The sequence below is a fragment of the Aquarana catesbeiana genome, linkage group LG02, assembly GCF_042186555.1.
Source record: "Aquarana catesbeiana isolate 2022-GZ linkage group LG02, ASM4218655v1, whole genome shotgun sequence".
Classification (NCBI taxonomy): Eukaryota; Metazoa; Chordata; class Amphibia; order Anura; family Ranidae; genus Aquarana; species Aquarana catesbeiana.
The window spans coordinates 202,393,280-202,408,817 of NC_133325.1; the positions used below are offsets into that span (position 1 = coordinate 202,393,280).

At 41.6% G+C, this 15,538-nt stretch overlaps 1 protein-coding gene across 4 annotated transcripts in view; it reads right to left on the bottom strand.

Annotated features, from left to right (window-relative positions):
- Nucleotides 1-15,538, bottom strand: part of DGKH (diacylglycerol kinase eta) — a 444,882-nt gene that overhangs the window by 205,652 nt on the left and 223,692 nt on the right. For all 4 annotated transcript variants that reach the window (XM_073614202.1, XM_073614203.1, XM_073614204.1 and 1 more), the window contains one exon: nucleotides 13,621-13,731. In XM_073614202.1, coding sequence (XP_073470303.1) covers nucleotides 13,621-13,731 — 111 coding nt within the window. The remainder of the gene's footprint in view (nucleotides 1-13,620; nucleotides 13,732-15,538) is intronic.

Sequence of the window (15,538 nt, forward strand, 5' to 3'; positions counted from 1 at the left end):
AAAATTAAACGTTTTACATACACCCCAAACTGACTCAGTCATTACCATTTTTTAACCTTCAACATATTCAATCGCCAGGTTTTCTATGTGCCCCCTGCAAGCATAAATACGGTGCAGTCTGTCCTTCCCCCGTCCGGGGGCCCTCTGCCACGCCTCCCCTGGGTGTCTGTTGTTCAGGTATGTTTGGAGTCCTGGGATCATTTTAGGGTTGCCTCCCTGTGTGAGATTGTCCAGCCATAATATTCAAACACTTAGCAATGTCTACAACAGTTTATATTCCAATGTCCTTGTTTGTTTACATGATGTTTTTGTATCTCTATACATAGATTCTTTTACTGTATATTGCAAAAAGCTCTAGTTCCCTGAGGAAGCCAATGCCTCGGCGAAACATGTAGGAAACTGAGCCCCTGCTTCGAAGGCCGTCCCCATCTGGCCCACCCTACTGCACTTGGGTCACACGCATTATATATATTTTTTGTTGCTAACTATTTTATTGTTTTTTCTATGTATTGAATATTGTGAAATAAAATATTTGCAATTTTATATCTCTATCGCATTTTTCATATGTTTTGCCCTAGCACCGCTATAATCCCCTGTCCCTCTATCTATCCGCTATTATTATTACTGGTTTTTCTCTGTTATATTACCCTGTATCTGTAATTTCTACAAATGATGAAACTTTATGTTTAAAATAGATAATGCTCCTTTTATCTTACTTTGAAATGTGCGATCATAACTGTATGCTTTGAAACATTGAACAATAAAAAAAAAAACTAGGAACAATTGACGTCGGACATACATAAGGAGGCTTAAAGATCATTCTGGCCAGTCACAGATCCCCTATGCAGACTACGTGCAGAAAGGAGTTGTCTTAGCAGTGTAGACTTATTGCCTTCAGAGCTTCTGATCATCCCAGCCAGTACTAAAATAAACCCTGAACGCCTAATGTAGCCTATAAGGCTATAAAAATCCCAGCTTGTTTCCGTCACTAAAAACAGACAAGATGGCTTAAAGACTATAAGGGTAGTAACTAGCAATTATGCTAGAACATAAAAATTTTTTTTTTGTGTTTATTTAACTTACTACTAGACCACCTCTTACTTGCTGTGGCAACGGTACAGGTGGGAGCTCCCAGAATTTACACTGAGCTCACGAGATCTGAAATGCTAAAAAGACAACTTTTACTTGCAAAATAATAATTTAGGAAACAAAAAAGGTTAAAAGTGAATTGCTTGAATGGATGCCCCCTTGTCTCTGACCACTTCTTTCCACAGCTCAGGTCCCTAGTAGTGTCCCGATTATGCCGACAGCTGTCCTGCTACCCCATCAATACAGGCACACTTTAAAGGACAAGTCCAGACAAAAACAAACTCAACCTGCTCTCTGCCACATTCTAAACCTAATCTCTCTAACCCTGTAAAGCAAAAATCGCTGTACTTTTCTATTCTGTAGCCGATTCGGTCCAGTTTTAGGCGGCAGAAGCTGTATGCAGGAGAGGACCGACAACGGCTGTGAAATGGATGGGAAGTGACATCACCCATAGACTTACTATGGGGCTTCCGTTGTCAGCTGCCTCTCCTGCATCCCCCTTCACGCTGAAGCCGCCATTGACAGCAGATGCTGGGACTGGATCTAATCAGCTGCAGAATAGGCAAGTATAGTGATTTTTGCTTTACAGGGTTAAATAAATTAGGTTTAGAATGTGGCACAGAGAGGCTTAAGCCAGGCACACACAGGCCGAATGTCGGGAGACAACGTCTGGTTTGACATTTGGCATGTGCGTCTGTTTGACAAGCATGCTGGAAAACCAGCATCCGACCGACTGCCAATCAGCGTTCTCAGCCAATGGCAGAGAGCACTGATCGGAGTGTTCTGGCGGAGGGGGATAATGACTCTTGCATGCGAAGTACAGCGGCTCTGACCACAGCAGACAGATTTTTTTGTTTTTGTTCAACCCGAGGGGTTGAACGGAAAAAATATAATAACGTGTACCCGGCTTTAACGTCAGGTTTTGCCTGAACTTCCACTTTAGGTTAAGAACAATTACAGTAAAGAAGGCACCGGGTAGCCCCATCAACATTGTGCTCTGGGGCCCCATCTGTAGTTACGGCCCCTACCTGCATTGTTTTGTGGTGCTACCTTATTCCACTATGGAAAAAAAGAAAAACTTTGATTTTAATTTAGGCTATATTGTAGCAGCACACAAACTTATATTTCTGATGAAAGAAAGCAAGCAGTTCCCCTATTTTTTTTTTTTTTTTTTTAAACTGAACTAACCTGTAGATTTTCATCTATACCATTTGTGATATATCTAGTAGAATGGTATGACTAGAAATATAATCTTAGAATTCCACTATAATATGGCCCCAGTGCTGACAGACTTTATGAAGCCACTTTTTTTTTTAGAATTTCTTATTTTAGTAACTTTTTATGCAACTCCTATGGGAAATCTTATTTTGGCAGCACAATTACAGATTGCCACACACAGTACAGGGACACAGTGTTGCTTTATTGGAGGCAGAAACCCACTCCTATTTTTATTCTCACTGTTTGACGTCAAAGAACACTGTAGAACTGAATTTCGGTTTTACAGTTTTCCAACATTAAACCAAATAAGGTCGTTCAAGCAGATTTTTACTGCGAGTCTGTGAAAAAAGGTCTAATCCCTAAAAGCATAAATGGCAAACTGTTACACAGTTCAGAAGGAACCCACTTTATTGTCAAAGATTACTTTTGATAAAAAAAAAAAAAGTGCGTCTCTTTTGCTCATTATAGGGAGATAGGTGTCCAAAACCTGTCCAATTCTGCTCAAGTCAACAGCTCGCTACTTAACGATAGCTATATTAACTACACAGACATCACATAGAAACAAAAAATGTTAATGTCCTTTGTGGCCTGGAGTCCTGTACTATAGGTGATGTTCTTCATAGTGAAGCAGAAGCAGTTGCTTCTGACAGTCTCTGCTGGGCCATGCTTGTTCACAGAATTCTCCTCCCTGCTCCAACACAGAGGAACCTGTAAAAGTACACAGAGTGCTGCCTCTCTGCCATTCACTCATTGTAGGGCAGCTGCATATGGTGCAGAAGCATGTGGATGCAGACCTGTGGTCAATGTTGTAGGCTGGGCGTGTCGGATCAATGATCCCACAGGCTGGGCCTCAGTGCCATTTAGAGAGGTAGTCTGATATATGGAGGCTCTTTCTGGTGGGACAGCTGCAATACAGCATAAAAAAGAGCACATCACAATATTTGTTGACTGATTTTGCCTGAATTGATTGCCAAGGTTTTTAACTGAGCTTTAAAGCGGTAGGAAACCACAGCATTTAAAAAAAATAAAAAATCTCCTGCAAGCCAATGGCATAATGTGCTAGTATGCATAGCATACTAGCACATTATGAAATGCTTACCTTAGAACAAAGCCCTCTAGCGGTGGGCTGTCACCGCTGACAGGGCTTCCATCTTCACCCGGTGTTCCAGGGTCCCAGACTCTGGCTGTATGAGTGGCCGGACCGGCGATTACATCGCTCTTCCACAAATACACGCAAGGGGTCCTTGGCTTCGGCACAGAGCTCTGAAGGTCCGGCAAGGTACGCCACACCACCAGAATGCTTGTGCTGGTGACATTACTGGCTGCATCCAGTGTGAATATCTCCTAAACAACTAAAGTTTAGGAGAAATTTTCTGTACCTACAAGTAAGTCTTAATATATAGGCTTACCTGTGGGCAAAGTGGTTCGTTATTGCAAATCGGCATATGGGTACGTCTATACCTTCAAGGGCGATAGCAGGCCGGAACGGCGCGCGCCCGCTGCATGGCGGGGAACCTGATGCATGTGGCCGACGGGCATGATCGTCACCGGCCACCTGCGATCGCATGCACGAGAGCAGGAACAGGGATTTGTGTGTGTAAACACACAAATCCCTGTTCTGTCAGGGGAGAGGAGACAGTTTGTTCCTACTAAGTAGGAACAACGATAAGTCTCCTCCCCAGTCAGTCCCATCCCCATACAGTTAGAAACACTAACTAGGGAACACATTTAACCCCTTGATCTCCCCCTAGTGTTAACTCCTTCCCTGCCAGTGACATTTACACAGTAATCAGCGCATAAATGTCAATGGTCCCAAAGATATATCAAAAGTGTCTGATCTGTCTGCCGTAATGTCGCAGTACTGCTAAAAATCACAGATCACCTCCATTACTAGTAAAAAAAAAATAATAATAATAAAAATGCCATAAATCTTTCCTATGGTTTGCACAAAAGTTATAGCGTCTACAAACTAATCAATATACGCTTATTGCGATTTTTTTTTACCAAAAATATGTAGAAGAATATATATTGGCCTTAACTGATGAAGAAATGTTTTTAAAAAACATTTTGGGGATATTTAATAGAGCAAAAAGTAAAAAATGGTTATTTTTTTCAAAATTGTCGCTTTTTTTGTTTATAGTGCAAAAAACTAAAACCATAGAGGTGATCAAATACCACCAAAAGAAAGCTCAATTTGTGGCAAAAAAAGGATGTCAATTTTGTTTGGGTACTGCATCGCATGACCGCGCAATTGGCAGTTAAATAGACGCAGCACCGCATCGCAAAAAATGGCCGGGTCATTAAGCAGCCAAATCTTCAGGTCTGTAAGTGGTTAAACAATAAGTTCACCTTTTGGAACACCCGTATATGGAGTGGAACATGTAACATCTTCCAGCAGCTGCAGCCAGCCATTTTTCCCCCACCCAGTGTCACTGTTTGAAAATAAAGTGGCTGTGCAGGCTCCGCCCACCAACCTCATTTATTCATAGTCCTCTGTGAATGCGAAACTTTGCAGCTGACGGCTTGTAGCTTCAATGAACTACCAGAGTGCTGTGAGTGCTCTGGTAGTTAATTTATTCTTCCTATCAGTGTGCATCTGTCTGCCCATACGAGGCACGAGCAGACAGATACACTTGGACGTCTGAAGGGCTGATCACAATTGCAACACTTTAGAGGCTTTTACAGGAATAAAAAGATGTGCACTTATTATTTTTTTGTAAAAAAAGGTGAACGTAGCCTTTAAAATTAAATTAGGTAGCTGGTCTCTAAGACCAAGGGAGATCCTACACAGCCAGATCAACGTAATAAATAGCAAAAGAACCAAGCACTGCCTACAATAATTTAACGCTGAAAAAGCAAAATTCCGGACAGCCGCATTCCAGGAGACACCTTTTATTTAACAAAAAAGATCCTTAACCACTTCAGCCCCAGAAGAATTTACCCCCTTCCTGACCAGAGCACTTTTTGCGATTCAGTTTAGGCTGATACGTATTCTTCTACTTATTTTTGGGGGGAAAAAAAAAATCGCAATAAGCGATTATTGATCGGTTTGCGCAAAAGTTATAGCATTTATAAAATAGGGGATAGTTTTATGCCATTTTTATTAATAATTTTTTTTTTTTAAATTTCGGCGATCAGCGATTTTTATCGTGACTGCGACATTATGGCGGACACATCGGACATTTTTGACACATTTTTGGGACCATTGTCATTTATACAGCGATCAGTGCTAAAAAAAAAATGCACGGATTACTGTGTAAAGGACACTGGCAGTGAAGGGGTTAACCACTAGGGGGCGGGGAGGGGTTAAGTATGTCCTAAGGAACGTTTCTAACTGTCAGGGGGATGGGCTGTGTGTGTGACGTCACTGTTCTCTGCTCAGATGAGAGGGAGCAGATAACAGTGACACTGTCACTAGGCGGAACGGGGAGATGCTTGTTTACGTTAGCATCTCCCCGTTTTTCCTCCCCATGAGACGATCGCGTCTGCGGGACCCGCGACCCGACTCACGGAGCTTGCCACGGGCGTGCGCTGACCGTCTCTTAAAGGGGAACGTACAGGTACGTGGTTTTGCCTGTACGTGCCCTTCTGCAGTAGTATATCTGCGTGAGGCGGTCGGCAAGCGGTTAAAAGTACATCAACCACAAAAAAAAAACAAAAAGGGGGGGGGGAGCAGTTGGCGCACTTTTTTCTTTAGCATGAAACACAACAACTTTTCCCCCTATTTTTTTTGTAATTTATGTACTTTTAGGCTGGGATCACACAGGTACGACAAATGCTCCGACATTGGGGGCACATGTCGCATGACGTGTATAAATCAATGATTCCCTATGAGAGTCGTCTTAACTGGTCCAACACAAGTCGGTCCGACTTTGAAAAAGGTTCCTGCACTACTTTGATCCTACTTCAACCCATTAAATATCATTGAAGTCGGATCAAAGTTGGATCATCGTCTAACTGATATCCTAACTGATCCGAGTTTGGCATGCGACTTGTGCTCTGAAGATCTTGAAGGCTTGAAGGGGAACCCCACGTCAAATAAAATGGCGTGGATTCCACCCCCCCCACACAAAAACCATACCAGACCCTTATCCGAGCACGCAGCACAGCAGGTGAGAAAAAAGGTGTGGGGACGAGCGAGCGCCCCCCCCCCCCCCCTCCTGAACCCTACCAGGCCCCATGCACTCAACATGGGGGGCACCTTGTCCCCATGTTGATGGGGACAAGGGCCTCTTCCCGACAACCCTGCCGGTGGTTGTCGGGGTCTGCAGGCGGGGGCACATATCAGAATCTGGAAGCCCCCTTTTAAAGGGGGAAAAAAGAGAGGAAAGGGGATTGGGACTTTGAATGAAGCACGTAGGTATAAAGAATTCAGTTTATTATATAAATTACCATACAATCGCATAATCCTGAGTAAGCGTCTAACCAACACAATTGGAAGCTTCGATTCTCTTAAAAAAAACTCAATTCATGATTCGAATCGAGTTTTTTTTTTTCTTTGGAAATCGCGCCGATCCTGAGGCGCTGCGGACTAGGCTGAAGCTGCGGCCTCGCCTAAAAACTCCTTGCCCGCAGCTCCTCAGGACCAGCGCGGTGTCAGCGCCGGTCCTGAGGCGCTGCAGGCATGAGTTTTTAGGTGAGGCTGCGGTTTTGGCATAGTCCATGGCGTCCGGCCGAAGCCACGGACTAGGCCGAAGCTGCGGCCTCGCCTAAAAACTCATGCCCGCAGCGCCTCAGGACCGGAGCGGTGAAAAAAAAAAATCTAAAAAAAACTATTTGTTTAAATTTTGGATCGATTTGACCTCTCAACTCGTCAACTCGATTCAAGATTTAAATCGATTTTTTCCCCAGCCCTAATAGACGGGTTGGGTTGCCACACGATTATAAACGATTAATATCAAAAATTATACATACTGACAGATATCAATTGAATCATAGGGACAACAGCATATAATAGCTCTATGCATTTTGTGGATTCTTCACGAGCATGCATGCAAGTTCAATAAAAAATATAATAGGAGTTGCTGTATGGTCTGATCCTACCCAAAGAAAAAAGAAAAATCATAAAAAATAAAACCAAGTATAAAAACCCACTCTCCACCATACTTACAAGGTTTCATATATAATAAAAGTGTGGCACTGTAGATCGGGGACCCCCAAAGGGAGGCATCTCCAATGGGAGCGGAGGTGGTGTGAGTGGCCAGCTGTCCAGCAAGAAAATCATCCAGGAGAGACAGATTTCAAGAAATTGAAGTAGTCAGAGTGACCAGAACATCAATGAAGGACTGCTGAAAAAATATATATTTATAGTATGACACGTGCAAGGTGTCCTGTGCTCGGTGCAGAACAGGGGGATGGAAGTACTAGAAAGTATTGGTGGTAACCAAGGTGTAAGAAGTGATGAGGATATAAATGCATCACCAAGAAAGGTGTAAAAAAAATGTGTAAAAGGTGTAAAAAGTTGAAAAGTGATAAGGCTCCTATCACACTATGGCGGTGCGGGCGCCGCCATTAAAAACAACGCTATTCGTTTTAGCGGCACTATTCGGCCACTAGCGCGGCGGTTTCAACCCCTGCTAGCAGCCGAAAAAGGGTTAAAACCGCCCGCTGCAGCGGCGCTTTGCCGGGGGTAAAGCCGCGCTGCCCCATTATTTAAATGGGCAGGAGCGGTGTATACACTGCTCCTTCACTGCTCCAAATAGTTTTTTTTTAATGTCCTGCAAGTGCACCGCTCCAGTGTAAAAGCCCGCACAGGAGAGGTGCTATGCAGGCGCTATTTTTAGCACTGTAGCGCCTGCAGAGCGCCCCAGTGTGAAAGGGGTCTAAGGATATAAAACGCATCACCAAGAAAGGCTGAATAAAACTAACAGTGCAGTGTAACTAAAGGTGAATTCTAATTACCAATTAGACAGTGATCAGATCATAGGGTCCAGGCATCCAAGCGGATTCGTGTAGTGAACCAAAGTGAGCAACGACACACCAGAGTGAACCCAATATGCCAATATGCCTGGGTGAAGCCTATAAGGGCACGGCAATCTCACGGCCATCACACGCCCACCAATGTCACATGTCACAGGCATGCACTGCAGGAGGGAGGCGTCCTTGACTGGGCGGAGAATCGCCCGACAACTGTGCCATTACACTTCTCCATCTAGCCGCCAGATGGCATTACCGTGTAAAGGAGGGGCGGTGCCACAGCAGTGACACCGCACCTGCAACACACAGAAGGTGACGTTGATGCATGAACGTCGAGAGAGGGAATTAAACACACCAGTAATACAAATTATTCATACTGATGACAGATATCAATTGAATTATAGGGACACGGCATATAATAGCTCTATGCATTTGTGGATTACTCTTCAGGAGCATGCACCAATCCACAAAATGCATAGAGCCATTATATGCCGTATCCCTATAATTCAATTGATATCTGTCAGTATGAATAATTTTTGATATTAATCGTTTATAATTATGTGGCAACCCATCTATATTGTATGTATAGTTATACATTTTTATGACTTGTACCAGTTATAATTGTATTAGATGTACACTTACTCATGATTATGCATTTGTATGTTAATTTATATAATAAACTAAATTCTTTATATCTAGAAACACCCCCCCCCCCCCCCCCCATGTTGAGGGCATGTGGCCTTGTATGGTTTAGGAGGGGGGGCTCTTTCGTCCCAAATCCCTTTCCTGATCTGCAGGGCTGTGTGCTCAGATAAAGGTCTGGTACGGATTTTTGGGGGGGACCCAACAGCACTTTTTCACTTTTTCAGGTGTGGGGGTTCCCCTTAAAATCCATACCAGACCCTTTTGGTATGGTCTTGGAGGGGGAACCCTATGCCTTCTTTTTTTATTTAGTGTGGGGTTTCCCCGAAATATTTATACCAGACTCAAAGGGCCTGGTTATGTCGGGATAAAAGTCGTATCCGTTCATTGAAGTCAGATGGAAGAGGGACTTCAAGCCGCAGGGCAAAGTCGGATCCACAGTCGTATGACTGTTGTGTCGTATCAGTGTGAACCCAGCCTTAGGGAATTTTTTGTTAAATAAAGGTGGCTACTGGAGTGCAGCTGTCCAGAATTTTGCTTCTTCATACTGTTAGTTACAAGCTGAGCCGCACCCAGTGAACGTGAGGGGCACTTTTGTGTGGATGGACCTGGAGCATATTTATGGCAAAGTGAAAGGGTCTTATTAACATGCTGTGCTCTATTTTGTGAAGAATGCTTACTTTTCAGATGATCATTGCATTGTTCTCACCCATGATCTGCAAATCACAGGATGTACCAAGAGTTAGATGCAAAGCCCCAGAAATGCAAAAACAAGCACACAGCTTTGATTCCTACCCACGCATGCACAATCTGCTCTCACGAGCGGCTCAGCATTCTGCAGGTGTGAAAATGAGCGGACTGCAAATGCATCAGGGAGCTCATTTGTGAGTTTCCGGGTCCATGTATTCAAAGCTTAGTGTGCCCTGCCATCTGCAGGATGGAGATATGAAAATGTAATAAGCATTTGAAAAAGTTACCAATCACAAAATGAAGCACAACATGTTAATATATTAAGAACACTGATGAGTATGGAGGTTTTTGACAAAAATTAACAGTGAACGAACCCTCTAAAGCCCACCCGACCACCACTTCCCCAGTCACAGATGCCACAAAATATCCAATGTTGCAAGGTATAGGAAAGAATGTAACCACCTCTGATGCAGCCCTTAGCCCTAGTGGCCAATTGCTTAGCCCAAACACTGCCAAATGATTGAGGGGGTGAAGTCATTGCTCCTTGTAATCTCCAAACCTAGCCAGCATTTGTTATTTTGCAGCAGCTACTGAGCAGTACTAGTGCTGAGAAGAAAGTGTAGCTTGGTGGGGAGTGGGCTTTAAAGAGGATTGTCACTTTTTCCTGAAAGGGCAAAGGTGACAGGGTCTTGTAACAGACAGGCACATTATTTAAATCACTAGTCCCTTTAGCAAATTTTGGAGAAACCTTACATACAAGTACTGCCATGGTAATATGAATAGCAGAAAATATGGTACAGGGCTTAAATGAAACCTATCAGAAGAGAGTTATGGAGGTTGCCATTTAATACTTCTGTCTAGTTGCCCACATGTCTTGTTGATCCTCTGATTTCAATACTTTGAGTCAATGACCAGAAACATGTGCACATAACAGTCAATCAACATGAATATTCAAAAGGCGGTCAGCTAGGGAAACTCCTTTTTTCTCCAACACATATTTACTGTAAGATGGAGAGAACGATTGGGCCTTGTGAATGGTGGCTCAGCCATCAAGTGCTGTCACATGAGATTGCAGTTGTTGGACACCCTCCCCACAAACCTAAGTCTGGCTTTTTCTGTGGACTCTGTTGGGTCTACCAGTAGAGGGGTCACTGATCATTAATATGCTGACAGCCTAAAGGGTTTTTCTAGGGAGTCCTGTAAAGTCATGAAAAAGCACCCACAGCTGTATGCCACAGTATTCGCTTACTACAGTGCCTTCAAATCATAGATGAAATCCTGTGTTATTATGACATGGCCCTCATTATTCAGCACTGACCCTCTTTGCTTATTTTCAAATAAGAGAACGGACAGCTATTTTTTTCTTGCAAGTGTCTATGTGCTAAAAAAAAAAAAAAAAAAAAATCATAATAACCCCTTCTTATACCAAGAATGGTTCACAAATAGAAACATCTGGGCAGAGTAAGAACCACCTAGTACAGATATTCATATAACTCAATACTGTAGTTTGTTAGTATCTTTATTGGTATTGATGGGAAGAAAAGGGCTTTGGAAAAATTCACACTGCTAAGCTTAGACTTTTGGAGACTCTGAATTCGGGAGTTGAGAGTGCTATGAACCTTTGTCCAGCTCCACTGGCCTTCACAAAGCTCAAAAGGGTATAACAGGGTGTTTTGTGTTATCATTAAGTTAGGACTCATTTATGTTCCTGCACAACTAAAACCATAATATAGCCTTTTTTTTTTTTTTTTTTACAATAAACTTTAGCAGTGTAGGTGCATTTTGGAGAGGTAAACTTTGTACGCCTAGGATTTCAGTTCTTTTTAAGAATTAAATGCTAAATAACGATTGGCTAATATTACCTTGGGTAAACTAGTGTAAGTTAGTTGTAAGGCCCCTTTCACACTGGGGCGGGAGGTGCGTCGGCGGTAAAGCGCCACTATTAGCGGCGCTTTATCGTCGTTTTAGCGGTGGTATTCGGCTGCTAGCGGGGCGATTTTACCCCCCGCTAGCGGCCCAGAAAGGGTTAAAACTGCCCTCAAAGCGACACTACAGCAGTGTTACGTCGGTGGTATAGCCGCGCTGCCCCATTGATTTCAAAGGGTATATACCGCTCCAAAGATGCTGTTTGCAGGAGTTTTTTTTCTCTCCTGCCAGGGGCTTTCACACCGGAGAAACAGCAGCGGCAGTTTCAGGTCGGTTTGCAGGCGCTATTTTTAGTGCAATTGAGATAAAATAAGATTTGTCATTGTAAAACAAATCACAATGAAATTACATTACATTTCTACTCCACACATTCATACATCACAATTTTCAATCATGCATTTACCACATAGAATTCAATTATACCAAAAAGTGTATAATATATATATATATATATATATATATATATATATATATATATATATATATATATATATATATATATATATATATAAAATTGTCCCCATATTTTAAATGTATAAAAACCTTTATAATATGGGGACAATTTTAGATACTGGGGCAAACCGCCCCAGTGTGAAAGGGGCCTAAAGGGCACTTACAAAATATTGTATTTTTCAATTTGTTGCCAACCTTTTTTTTAAAAAAAATAACCAGGGATAAATGTATATAATTTATACCAATAAAAACTCTTGAGAAATTTAGTGAACGTGAACGTACAGTTTTTGTTTCTACATTTGATATATAGTGGGAAATGCTATGTGTGCCTCTGTTGGAAAGGTTCCCCTTAATTTCCGCCACAGGGACAACAGTTTAATCAGACAGAAAGTGAAGCAAAAGCAGGGATACACACACAGCAATAAACAGTAGGAGATTTCTGAAACCAGGGTCAGAATTTTGTCAGTGTTCTTATATCAGATTTTACTTCCCTTACGGCTCATTTACACCTGCGTTATTCTGTCACGTGCGATCCATGAAGGGTAATGAGAAAGCCATTCTCACTGCTAATTTTTGTTTTCCTCAACTGTACTGTACTATCACTTTACCTGCTGCCCCCCCAGGGCAGTGTTAATTTCTCTGTTAAATTTCAATTCAATTTTAGTCAGCCTTTTGACTAAAATACCTTTTTAGTTTTAGTCGTATTTTAGTCATCCGAATTGTTTTAGTTTTAGATGCATTTTATCTCCAGTACATTTTAGTTGACTAAAATCGAATGGGTTTAGTTAAATTGTAATAAATTATTTGAGCATTTCTCTAGAATTTTCACTCACTCCTGGAGTAAAAATATAACATATTATTTATGGTATTAAGTTTTGAACATGCACTACAGACACAGATTTAGCTGTTGTGATATATAACCAGCGTTAATTTTGAAGTCAAATTTCAATTTCGTTTTAGCCATAGTCTTAACTAAAATGGCAGGTCGTATTTTAGTCAACTAAAATAGTGTTAATTTTGTCACCAAAGATATTTTCATCTACAAAATTAACACTGCTCCAGGGTCCTTTTTGTTTTGACTCCTTTTACAATTTCTTCTACATCCCTCCTATTCCCTCCCTCCCATTCTGTGTGCACTGCGTTTTCATTACTCTCAAAATCCAAAAAGCCATTAAAAGCAAATTCTAAAATCACTTCTAGGCAGTTGAGTTTAGAAGCATTTTTTTTTTTTTTTTTAAAGCAAAAAAATGAGTTCAGAACGAATGTTCTGAGGCATTTGAAACACCAAATGTTTGTAACAGGGTGTAAACGCGGTGACCTGTATTTATAAGCATTTACGTTGCGAGAGAGCAAGAGAGAGACAATATTTTCCCATTGCAACTGGCAACAAAAGTTCTCCCAAGAGAATTGGCATGCAATTCAGTAAGGCTGCATTCACATCTTTCCATTTCTGGAACGCACAAACGCGAAATGGTTTGCCATTTGCACGCTGCGCGAAAACATGCACAAAACACATGAAAAACGCCCTGGAAAAAAACAAAAGCACCAGGGAAAGTGGGTTTCGTAGCATTAATGCTTCTAAAAAAAAGTGTAAAACTACATATAATTAAAAAAGTAATATGCAGAAAAGTTCATGGGTAAGTATGTGCTGCTTATTAAAATAAATGGAATGAAAGGATGTCTTACCTTTGAATCCTTGGCATAGTACAGGGTTCTGCCCCGAAGCTTAAAATAGCGTTTTTTCCATCTTTGAAATGAACTGGTTTGCTTCAGTAATAATCCTTCTTTGATACTTGTCTGGAAAGTAAACAGAGGGGGAAAAAAAAAACATGATTGTCAAAAAGGAACGAATACATTCTTCCAGTGCATGGTTTAACATAAGCTAATTACAGCCAACTACAGTCTCCTACACATGCTACATGAAAGATCATTAACCTCCAAGAGCACCAAGAAATTACTTCTTTGGTATGGAAAACAAATTAAAATGAAAAAAAAAAAAAATCATACTTTAACCATTATTTTTCGTTTGCTAATTTATTACTAATTTTACCAGGTAACACATAGGACTGTATATATGTGTTTTCGATATTTTAGGGCAATCTACTGGACAGAAATACATACTACTAAAGTCACAGAAGCACTTATTTTCTGTCACTTTACCAAAAAAAATATGGCTTTAAAGGATTGGTTCATCTTTCTGAGCAAGTCACACCCGCATTTGGGGTGTAACATGTAACATGTTCAGCATCCTCCCCCACCCATGACAGCGGGCAGGGCACCTTCTCCTCACACCCACTGTCACAATTTAAAAGCAGCATGGCTGCTCTGTTACAGAGTTCTTTGAATGAATGAACTACAAGTCTCATCTTCCACTGCGGCAGATGGCTTTTAGTACAAGGGTGCTTGTGAGCGCGCTCCTAGTTTATTGACTATTTCCAGGCTTCCGTAACCTTGTGCCTGAACAGGAGGTAAGGGAAGACAGCTGCACTGAGTCTGCATGACCCGGGCATTGTGCCCGCAATCGTGGATGTATAGGTGTGCGCAGCCTACTGCATTAGGGTGTGCACCCCAAAGCTCAAAACACACATGCATTTCTCTGCAAGGCTTGGGAGAGGGTAGGGGCGGCTGGCTCAGGTTCCCAGTAGACTGAGCCAATCAAGTATCCGGTCAGATCCAATATTGTTGCCAAATTGAAATGGCAGAGAATGTAAAACAGGGCAGTTAGAAACAGAATTGGAGACTTCAGAGGTTAAGGTAGGAAAATTATGCTGCAAGCTAGTGGTACAGTAAATAGCTGGAATGTCATTGTAATGTCAGGTGAGAATATCCCAAGTCTCCAAAAATAATTCATACACATCCACCACTTTTTTTTTCTTTTTTAATTGTTTCATACTGTGTTTTGCAGACCATGTCAGTTGCAGATCAAACAGAGGATAAGATGGCAGCTTCCTTGGCTGAAAAGTATAGGAGGGTTTAGTTCTGCTTTAGGTGATCTGAACCTCTACATGCAAGTCACTGCTCTGACCCGCTAGAGATGACCTTAAAGCAGAAGGGATTATCTTTGCCCATCGCCGAGGTCAACGGAGCTGTCTTTCCTACACATACAGGGAAATGCATTAGATCATGACTCTTTAATGAGATAGGGCAGGAATTGATTCATGCAGGCTTCTAAAGCTAACTAGAAATGCAATTAAATATTGGTGGAGAACTTATTGCAACAGTTACAGTATCTACATGATACACATACACTATGTATTGCATAATGTACCTACACATACACCTACAAAGAAAACCACAAAATCCCCAAAATGAATCAATAAGCATTCAATGTAACTGTTATAAATTTAAAAAAAAAAAATCTCTTTTTCAGATAGGTAACGTCTGACTGTAATATTTCAGTAACTTATACAGAACATGAAGCAGCACACACAGCATGTATGTAAACAGATTCCATCACAAACAGAACAATTTTATTACTCATTGTGATTAAAAACAGAACTGACAGCAGTGTTCGTAATTAGCCTAAATAGAAGTGTGTCATAATATTTACTGTGTGCACATAATTGATGGAATAGTGGAAAGCTGGGTTCACAACACTTGCATA